Genomic DNA, 10824 nt, shown 5'->3' on the forward strand with positions numbered 1-10824 from the left:
AATAGAGCTCAGGTGGCCTGCATACCAGTCCAGTGCACTCTCCTTTGCACCAAGTTGCTTCTCCTGTCTTCGTTTCAGACATATAAAATGTATACGCTGTATGCCAATGAGAGAACGCTTTCTTTGTTGGTGGGCAGCCACTTTTGCAATGGTTAAACATATGGAAACCCCAGGCTTGTTAACTCTTTATTTTATTGGGCAAATGGAGATATAAGCCCCAGTCCTTCGAGAACGCCATGGATATATCCCTGCAGTTCTCATGCCAGGGTTGGGAAGTTAGCTAAATTCTGAGGACACGTGGTTGAAGAGAAGTATGGAAGGAACTGTATGATCCCTTCCGTATCTCTCAGTGCTCCGCTCATGGTGCAACAGCGGGCTACAAGCAAGGCCGGCTCCAGGCACCAGCCCACCAAGCATGTGCTTGGGGCGGCACCTGGAGGGGGGCAGCGCGGCGATCCGGCCCGAGAGCGGGACCGCGACTGGGCTCGCCACCCTCCCCGCGGCGCTCCGGCCGGTCCGGGACAGCGGGGCCCCAGCCGGGCTCGCCGCCCTCCCCCCGGCGCTCTGGCCGCCGGGGAGAGCGGAGCCCCGGACGGGCTCAGCACTCTCCCCTGCCGCGCTCCCCGCCAGGGGTGGGTGGCAGCAGGAGGCTTTTTTGCCTGGGGCGGCAAAAAAGCCAGAGCCGGCCCTGGCTACAGGAAGCTCATACTTTGCAGTCTCTGCTAGATGGAAAAGCACTGTGGTAGTTAAGGGAGATTAAGGTTTGTGCCAGATGCTGAATGAATAGCGGAACACTGCCCATGCTCAAATGTCGGATGTTAATAATAAAAGAAATTAAATTAACCAGTAAATCAGAGCAACCAAATGTACGTCACTCCACCCAAAGGCTCCCTCTTTCCCATTCCCTCTGCCCTCTTGAAAAGCCCGGTAAATAAATGGTCTTCCCTTCATGCCCTATAGATTAAGAGATTCAATTTATTTTGGGACAAGTGGGAGTAAATTCCAGAGCAAATAGGGCCTCTCAGAGAAGGCCTGGTAGCAGGCCGACCTCTATAAAATCAGTGGGGATCTATCTCCGGAGGCTCTCCTGGCCCTGCTGTGGTAGTCTCATATGAAGAAGGAGGTAAGAACATCCCAATCTATGTAGATAAATAAGGGAAACATTATTCCTTGTAGTTTACAACTGATAAATGCCTCCCTTCCCTCCCAGCTCCAAATTTACTATTTGGCTTTCCCTTTAATTCCCATATAACCACAAATGTTCAATATACAATACCAAATGGGAGCAAGTTACAGTTCCAAAAGCTTACCCCAGTAAAGGGAAGATCACCTGCTAACCTAGGAGACAGACATGTCAGAGCACAAATTCTCGTCAGGACAAAGCTCCAAAAGAAAGTCGGGGTCTGATGTATACATAATGTGTTGCTTCATTATTTTATTTATTTTTAAATGAATGTAGTTCTTGGAGAAGGGCTGTGCTGACAGTCCTAGGCACTGAAGTCTGCTATCTGCAGAATGGGGATTGATGGTTTTTCCCTGCCCATGAGACTGAGACTGAAAGGATCACCTCAAGAAGAGGAGAGGGGAATTAAGACCCATGCACATTTGCTCTTTGAGGTCTTGGCTGATACTGCCAGTCATGACATGAGAAGATGATTTTGTAATTGGGACACTAGTATGTTAGAAACTGTACTGAGATCCCCAATTCACTGTATGTAGATCATCCCTAGGCATCAATTATTAACAATTTTCATTCACTCTCAACCTGTCTCAGATTTAGAGAGGCGGCCTAATAGTGGAAGGCTCTGTAGCTAGTTATCAAATCCTTGAACAAGGCAGTACCTTCACTGTGTATTACTTTTGCAAAAGGCTATGAGCCCCTTGACACAGGCAGTTTGAATTTCCTTAAGTTAAACATTAATACCACCGTTGTTGTTATTGGTGGAAACCCAGGACCTGCTAGTGCCAGAGGGTTAAAGTAACAACCTTCAAGTTCATTGACCTGCACAGGAAGGCTTTTTTGAAGACAGTATAAAATACCATGGCTGCTTCATTTTAGATTGTGTTGGAGCAGGGAAGAAATGTATTGTATTCACGTAAAGAAGGTTACACTCATTTCCTGAAGACAAAGATAATGAAATTGCTAGAAACAATGCAGAAAGCTATAGAAATAAGAAGGGGAGTGTTTTGAAGTCACTGCAGTAGGCAGACATTATTAACATCACAGTCCAGTGGCTTAAATAGCCAATGCATGGAACAGTGATTGGGAAACCAGATTGTTCCTTTTTCTCTATACTAATGCAATCAACGTATTTAATGGGCTGGAACCAACCTGGGCAGAAAGGCAAAACATATAAAGTTAGGTCACTTACCTGCTGTGCCGATACTGGGCTTAGCAGCCATTATCATGGTATGAATGTTGCATCGTGCAATAGGCATACACTGAGCTTGAGCATCCTGAGAATGTCTAACTCTAAAAATTGATTTGCAAAGGGATTTTTTTCCAATTAAATTTGCTAGAAGTGAAACCTGTCCATTGAAACTAGAGAGGCCAGGTGGAGGGCTGGTCTGGAAGATAGAAGCCAAGACTGGAAAGTTTGTCTGGTCCAAATTTGGACCAGCAATAGCTAGGTAATGACCCAGGTATCCATTTTGCATCATCTGTCATGGATCTCTGACTAGTGGTAAAGAGTAGCTAAAACCTTCATTTAGTATAATGAGAGGTTTGAGGAGAGCTGTTAACCATGAACTCCTTTCATCTACAGAAAGAGCAACAGTAATGGAAATACTTGTGCCCCCCACTCAAAAAATAATTTTGCACAAAAATAACACCCTCAGCCGTAATATTGGGAGGATATGTCCTTTGAAAAGAAACATCTAAAATGATTCTAACAGATTATTGATTATAAGGTTCCAATTTGGTGCTGCAGGCATGAAATACCGTATGAGTGCTTCTCTCACTATTGCAGTCTTACTGGTCCCCAGATAACAACCCCAAATAGACATCATTAAACCCCTTTCAGATATTCATTTTAACATCCCATGATGCTTGGAAAGCTGGTTCCAAATCACTTCTATGGAGCTGCTGAGGAGATAATTGGGAACAAGTTCATGGGAGATGGGGAGAGTGTGGCTGTTCCAAACTAAAAATGTTACTCTTGAACCCTTCCGAACTCTTTCCTTTAGGCTGTATCCTAAATGACTAATATATTGTATTTTAAATTACTAGTTTCTCTGTATTAGGTTCCACATCCCATTACCAACTTTCTGAGTCATGAAGTCCTCTGAGCCTTTCGTATGTAGGTCACTGGTATAAATGCCCCCCAGGTCAGCAGTGGCTTGAGTGAAATACAATCAGATGACTGTTTAGTGGTGCATGATAATGAGTGGAATAAAAACCTAGGGAGAGTAAATAGCCCAATTCCTAGGAAAAAGCTGCTCAGACACCAGGGTGATGAGCGTAGTATAGAAACTTGGGCCCCAGTCCTGTAAGATGCTCAATCTGGGCACTGTAGGCAAATGAGTTCCTGCAGAGTTCATTGCAGGATCGAGGGTATAGTTAAATGGGAGTCCATGTCACAGAGAGCACTCTTACAATGAGCACTGATTGGCACCATGTTGACACACTCAGCAGAGAAACTGAGAGTTTGACAGAGAGTGGAGATCAAGGTAATCCTTAAATGTGATCTCTCCAGCGCAGGGTGAGGCACATTGGTATAACAGTTCCGTGAATAGGCTTTCCTCTCCAGTGCTGTCAATCTGACACATTTTATTAATGCTAAGTCACCTTAGACTACCCTGGGTAAGCAAACAATCGTGGAATTATGATTATCACCATTGGTGAAGACTGCCTTTGAATAATTGCACTGCAGGAAATAGGGATGTCAACATACCTCCTCTTGGCCTGTGTCACGACACAACATGACATGGTGCGGTGTATCTCATATAATCACAGGAAGCTTGAAAATGTATAGAGCTCAACACAGCAAATATTCATGATGCTTAGGGAAGTACCATAAACCAAATGGTATCTTTGTTTGCCAAATACACGTTACATTTTGCTGTTGATTTAGATCTAAGTCCCTGACTCAGCAACATTTGTCAGTGCAGTTTTTGGGTCCCTAAATTAAGCAGGTGCATTTCTAGTGAAGTTAGATGAACCTGCTTACGTTAGTAGTGAATTTGACTATCTCCTGTTCCGTGGTCGCTTTGAGGTAGTAGCGATGATGGTTTTCCTCAGCGGAAAAGTAAATCTTCCTTTTTTTCAAACCCTTCTCAGTGCATTGAAACCACTCCAATCTATGAAAATACTTGGGTTTAAACTCCTGTGTTAGTCTTTGTACAAGCCTTTTCTTATGAAGTGCATGTTACGAAAGAGGATTGTGGTAATGAAGTTGAATTCTTTTTGTAGCAGCTATGGTAAAAATATGCATGAGAGATCATAATAGGGTTAAGTATAAGGGACAAGTGTAAATGTTTTCACAGTGGAAAGGTTAGTCAGTGTGATCTTATGTTGCTCTGCCAACAGGCAAAGTTTTGGCCCGGGTTTCCTTCAGCCTGCAGAGTTAATGCACCCAGACCAGCAACAATCCGATGTTCAGTATTCCTCCAGAGGGCTATACCCAGAAGAAATGCCATCGGTGGCACGGCCACGACCAGTTGGAAGCACTGCAGGTAATTTTGGTTTATAGTGAACATGCACTGGAATATTACATCTTTTTCAAATATGTTCCATATATAGTTGTCCCTGTTAAAAGCCATCATTTGCCATCAGGTGGTACTACGGTGACCAGATAGCAAGTGTGAAAAATTGGGAGGTGTGGGGGGGGAAGAGGTGTGATAGGGTCTGGTGTAAGAGAGAGCCTCTAATATTGGGACAGTCCTTATAAAATCAGAACAACATCTGGTCACCGTAGATGGTACACTCCAAACTTAGGCTTTGTTTTCACTGCCAACTAACTGTTGCTAGCTATCCCCGTATAAAATTCTAGTGGAGACAGGGCACTGAAGTTTTTACTGCTAGCTCGCAAGGCAAGGTCATCACTATACTCAGGCCTGAGTCTCGCTGCCTCGTGGTAAAAACTACAGTGCCACTAGGCTTTTTCAGTGGGATAGCTAATGTGTATTAGTTATCCTGTGGTTAAACCCCCCCTTTTTTTTGGTAGTGAAAAGATAGCCTTACCATAGGAAATAACTTCAGCATTTCAAAAAGAGTTCAGTGAATGTTGACATTTCACAGGTGACCACGTTTTTTCCTTTGTGGTAAATTAAACAGTAACTGATGCCTTCTGGAGAAAACATTCCATTCAGAAAAAATTTGCCTATTTACCCTGCATTTTTTTTCTTTTTTCTTACTAGGGACATTTGCATAAAAACAGTATCTGAAGAGTCTATCTATTTTCTGCTGTACTACATGAAATCACCTTCCCTGACTGTGAGACAATTTCCATAGCAAACAAGGTTCTAACTTCACATTGGGTTTAAGTGGCAGGAGCTGATGAACTCTTAAGAAACAAAGATTCTGTTCTCATGTAAATGTCTCTATTAACTTTCTTCCAAAAGAGAGGGAATTAAAATACTGAAAATATAGGTGTGCTCAAGAATTTCTAAATTAGACATGTCCATGTTGTAGTCCAGAGAATTAACTTTGACCTGCAGCTGTCCTCTCCCTATAATTGTGCAAAGTGACGGTGGTGAAGGGGTTCACTCTTTCATAGATGATTTAATATATTATGTATTCTGTTCCTTAAGTGTCTATGGTTGATCAGCTATGGGTTTTTTGTTTCTGGTGAACTCAAATAACCAGTTTTTATCCTTCAATTAAGGAAGATACAATAACAACTAAATATCAGTTTTATTAATTTTTTTTTAATTTATTTTAAGGAAAGAAGAGTAAAGTAAATATTACATGTAAGTTAGGCAACTTGTCTATGTGCCCACCCCTACCCCCCGCCCACAAAACACAGTCACTGAGTATCGACAACTCCTGTTTTTCAAAGTTTTCAATGAGGCATCTGCAGATCTTTAAAGTTATTTCGCTCCTACTGTATTTACAGAAAAATTTTCCCCAAATTTTCTCTTATGATGGGACAAAAGTAAAGTTGGTATGTTGCTAAATGTCTCTCTTGTAATTAATGTTAGTGGCTCTCCTGGCATTCAGTAGAAAGCAGTGGGAAAGGAGTGGATTTAGGTTACAGGCTGAGTTAATAAAGGAAGTAAGCTGTGTACTAGCTTCCCATTGGTTAATGTCAGTACTGTTTAATCTTTAAGCACAAAGAAAAGCAGGAAAAACCATATTCAGGGATAGCCATTCATGTTGTGGCTCTGAGGGATCTAACAGAGAACAGTGTGCAGACTTAGGGTCTTGCCGGTTTGTTGGTGCAATAGCAAATGTCTCCTCCTTGCTGCCAGATCACTAGCATTTAAAATTGTAAGGGCTTTCTATAGTCTTTGTTTTAATGACTGGCATACACCTGAGGTGTACATTCAGTGTCTGGTGTGCATGTACGTGCAATGTTTGTTATCAATGAAAGGTAATGAAAAATACTGAATTTCGAGTGAGCTGCACCAGAGTAAAATGGTTTTCCCTTTCTCCAGTCTGCATTGGTATTCTTCTCTCTGCTGATCCTGATTAGCGTGTTAAACAAAAACTAAGCTTTTTTCTTCCCGCCCCCCAACCCGCACCAAAAATGTATATGTTAGCTTTTTGTCATTTGTCTGCCCTGCAAGATTACTGTATATAAAGATGAAAAACCAATATTTGCTTTTAAGGTTCTCAGATACAGCACCTCACTCAGGTGGGAATTGCTAGCAGAACTGGAGCCCAACAAGTGGAGATTGCCTCAGTCAGAGCAGGGCATGGCCAGCCGGGGGGACCAGGGTGGCCCCAGTATCGTGGAGAGGATGAATATGCTAGGAGAGATGCAGTGAGTACTGTGTTTCACATTTAAATAGTTTCTGAAGCAGTGATATGTTCAGTTTTCCCTTCGTTGCTGTTTGGAATTTCTTCCGATGATTCTTTCACTTGCTTTTTCTGACTACCTCCACTTATTCTTCCAACTTTCACTAGCTCTTCTAACCTGTCTTGCTTGCTATTCTTTCACCTCCACTTCTCTAACCTCTTCCACCCATTCTTCCCTAACCGCTTCCTCACTCAAGGCCTTTAACCACTGTGTTCTGGTTATAGTTCACCACTTCTACCCCGGAGCTCCAGCAGAGGTCGAGTCCGCTTTCCATGCACTTCTTTAATTTGAGATAATTGCAGGTAGAAAGCACTGAAGTAAATGGCCCAGGTTCTCTGCTGGCATGCATTGGCACAACTCAGTTACTTCTATGGAGCTGCGCCAGTTCATATGGGCAGAGAATCTGGGTACTGAATGTAGCATTAGACATGTCGTGTACAGCAGTAGAGATATTTCTGGACAAGGTGTTTTCCTTTCACCTGTCAACAACATATCTGTTCGTTTACCTATACTACCGGACAGGCACCATGATTTGACAAAATACTGCTTCCAGAAGATGGAATTTACAATTAAACCGTAAGCATTGTGATGTTTCGGCTACTGTATTATCTTTCTCAGGAAAGATGTGGATACCTGTCACCAGTGTTTCATGCACTTGGTCTTTAAACCATTCCTTTACCCATACTGGCCTATGCCAGCTTCCTCGTAATACCCTTTTGGAGATAACCCCTTTATGCTCTGGCTTTCTGCCGCACGCTCAAATTGTCACGTCTGTTCAAATTCATCCCCTCCCTGAGGAAGAGAATTTCCTCCCTTTGTGTATTTCCAGCGGCATTTGTCCCCACTAGCAATCCCCACTATCCATGTTGTCTTAAAATAGGTATATTTAACAAAAATATTGAGAGGCTCAACAAAAACAACATTAAACAGGATTGGGGCCTGATTTCTCAGAGGTGCGGTGCACTTCCTATTAACTTCCGTTGGAATTGTGGGCACTCAGCATCTCTGAAAATCAGACAGGATGTAAATATGACTCTCCTCATACTATGCAAAACATAGCTACTGAGGCCAAAATGGTCTGTCTGCCTAATGTAGCTAGATATCTGTACCCCTGTTCCATGCTTAGGAATGTGGTGTCCAAGTAACTCATTCTATTCTGGTCAGGATAAGCATCCTAATGCTCATTTAGACCAGCTCTTAGTGGAGAGATCTTACAGGCTCTGTTGCGTGTCTCTTCGAGTGGCATCTCAGGGTCAGTGTTGGTTGTCAGCTCTCATAATTTGTCCTTCAGCTCTTTCCTCAGGCAGCTCAAGTGACTTTAGTTTTATGGTCTTGGGCTTTTTTCTCAAGTGCATATGGAATATTATATCATTATTATTATTTTATTACTTGTATTACAGTATTGCTCAGACTCCAGTCAGGATCAGAGCCCCATTTTGCAAGATGCTAAGTAAACAGTTGTTTTTTCAGACATCAATACCTATCGTATACACTCTTCCAGTGTTATCTCTGTATTGTCATACATTTCATTACATTATTTTTTCTTTGATAGACAGTCTCTTCATTTTCGCCCATCAGTTGTCTGGGTGGCTAGCGGTGGGTCAAGGCTTCTGGACCCATTTCAAAGGATTTTATTGCCCTTATTTTCAGTTACCAGCTCTTGTTGCCATTTCAAATAGGCACGCGTCGCTCTAATGTGGTTTCAGCAAACATCCTTTCCTTTAGTCAACTGTAGCAGCAATTTATTTATGTTCTCTGTTCTTTTTCCTTTCTGATTGCTACAGTTTGTATGCAGATGCTTATGAGTTTTTCTCCGTTTGCTAAAAAAAAAAAAAAAAAAAAAAAAAAATGTGCAGATTATAACATTGACTAAAACCCTACAGAACATAGGTTCTGTTGCTTGTCACAGAGCCCACCTGAATGCCTATTCTGCCTCTCTAGTGGGGCAGTCGTTCTTTCCCTCCTTCTTACAAAGGATAATTAAATGGAAAAAGAGAAAAAAATGCTAAATCCGTGCTCTAATCTGACCGTTCCCTGTAACAGAAAGGAAGTTTTTTCTATTGTATCTTCACAGACTGATGTCTTTCACTAATTCAGATCTTTGCAATTCTCCTCTTTGGAAAGATGACATCTGGACATCTTAAAAAGTTTTCTTTGTTACGATCACGTTCTTCAGGTGTCATGTTTCCTGGGTGCTTGGGACCCTTTTATCAACATTCTTCCGGCTCTCTCTCTCGCTCGCTCACTCTCTCTCATATGACCACACATTTCTGACATTATCCGCCACAGTTAGGAAGATTAAAACTAGAATATTTTCTTCCCTAGTTGACACAGGTGGGTTCTGATTTTTTCGTGTTCCTGTGATGGACTCTATTACCTTACAGGATTCTTACCTCTGCTTCCCACATTCTGCACTCTCAGATTTTCTCTGGAATATGCTAAGCTATGAGTCTTCAATCTTGCTTCCTGACCCAAAATCAACAAGCAGGTCACTACAGTTCACCCTACCCTTCCACTAAACTAATCCAAGAAGGCTTGATCCAGACTCCTTTGAAGTCAGTGGGAGGCTTTCCATTGACTTCAGAGGGATTTGGATAGCTAGAACAAGTTATAATATTTCTTTTAGGAAACAGTAAAATACTACACTCAAAAATACAGCCATCACTGTCACTCTTTCTGTGTCAAAATAGAGCTTATTATGAAGGAGGAAAGAATTCTCACTGAGAAAGCATCAGTGAAGTAGGGTAAACACTTAATAGCAGTACATGTTACTTTGAAACGTATCTGCAAGGTAGAAACATCTTTGTTTTGATAAGAAAAGGGAAAAATAATAGACTAAAACTACTTGCACAAATCCTTGTGCCTTTTTACTGGTAGACCATCTTCAACTGGTTGTCATAATCCATCTTATTGGTGGCGTTGTGAGCTAGTGTGTGTCAGTTTTTATAGCCTCAGATTTGTTTACCAATCTGATATCAGCTATGAGAGCCCAACAGTAGCCACTTATGTTTTTAATAAGATATTAAAAACCATCGAGGCAACTTTTAAACCAAAACAATCAACAACCACAGTCAGCAAACATTCTCTTTTACTTCCACCAAGAAACCATTCCTGTCGTATTGATTGTGTTTTACTAGATAAGAAGCTGAATCGTATAGTGACTTCTAATGTTAATGTACTCTGAAAATACCTTAATTTGCTAGTAAAACCTCAGTGTCAAATGGAGTTTGTTTGTTTTTTTCAATTGGGACCATAGAACCCTGTTCCTCTTCAATATAGAATTAGACTACCTGTCAGGTCTGCTAACCAAAGACTGCAGGTAAGAATTATTTGAGTGCATTTGGCCGGGATGCCTCTATTTTGAAAAATCAGAGCAGCAATTCATTTCTTTCCAATAACTGAAATTGTTTCTTTCTCACAAGCAAGATGGGATACCACTTATAACAAAACAAAACAAAAAAAGCTGTACATTATCCAGCATAAATCCTTTCATTTTCCATCAAAACTCCTTTTCCAAAAAAAACCAGCTGCACTGTACATGAGTTGTGCAAGATAGCATCCTACATATTATGGGGATGACTGTGATTTCAAGATTGTCATTTTAACAAAAATCCCAAGCCTATTCGTTAGTTGTCATCCATTACTAGTTTCAACTGCTTTGCCAGATTTCCCCATTCACAGTATGAGAATTAAAAGAGACTACAGAAAATTTGTTTTGCTTAATGAATGCAATTTTCTTCACTAGGGTCCCCTCTTTTCCTCCCCCACTTAAACTAAGACCCTCTTTTGCTTCTTAAGCAAATAGAACTAGGGAACAAAAACAGAGTGTATTCCTTGTTAATTTGGGACAATTGGGCCCTAC

General features: G+C 41.5%; 1 protein-coding gene across 2 annotated transcripts in view; it reads left to right on the forward strand.

Annotated features, from left to right (window-relative positions):
- KIAA1549 (KIAA1549 ortholog) overlaps positions 1 to 10824 on the forward strand; it is a 226369-nt gene that overhangs the window by 203784 nt on the left and 11761 nt on the right. For both annotated transcript variants that reach the window (XM_054033541.1, XM_054033531.1), the window contains exons 18-19: positions 4529 to 4674; positions 6772 to 6926. In XM_054033541.1, the coding sequence (XP_053889516.1) occupies positions 4529 to 4674; positions 6772 to 6926 (301 nt within the window). The remainder of the gene's footprint in view (positions 1 to 4528; positions 4675 to 6771; positions 6927 to 10824) is intronic.

This window comes from Malaclemys terrapin, chromosome 1 (genome assembly GCF_027887155.1).
Source record: "Malaclemys terrapin pileata isolate rMalTer1 chromosome 1, rMalTer1.hap1, whole genome shotgun sequence".
NCBI classification, from domain to species: Eukaryota; Metazoa; Chordata; order Testudines; family Emydidae; genus Malaclemys; species Malaclemys terrapin.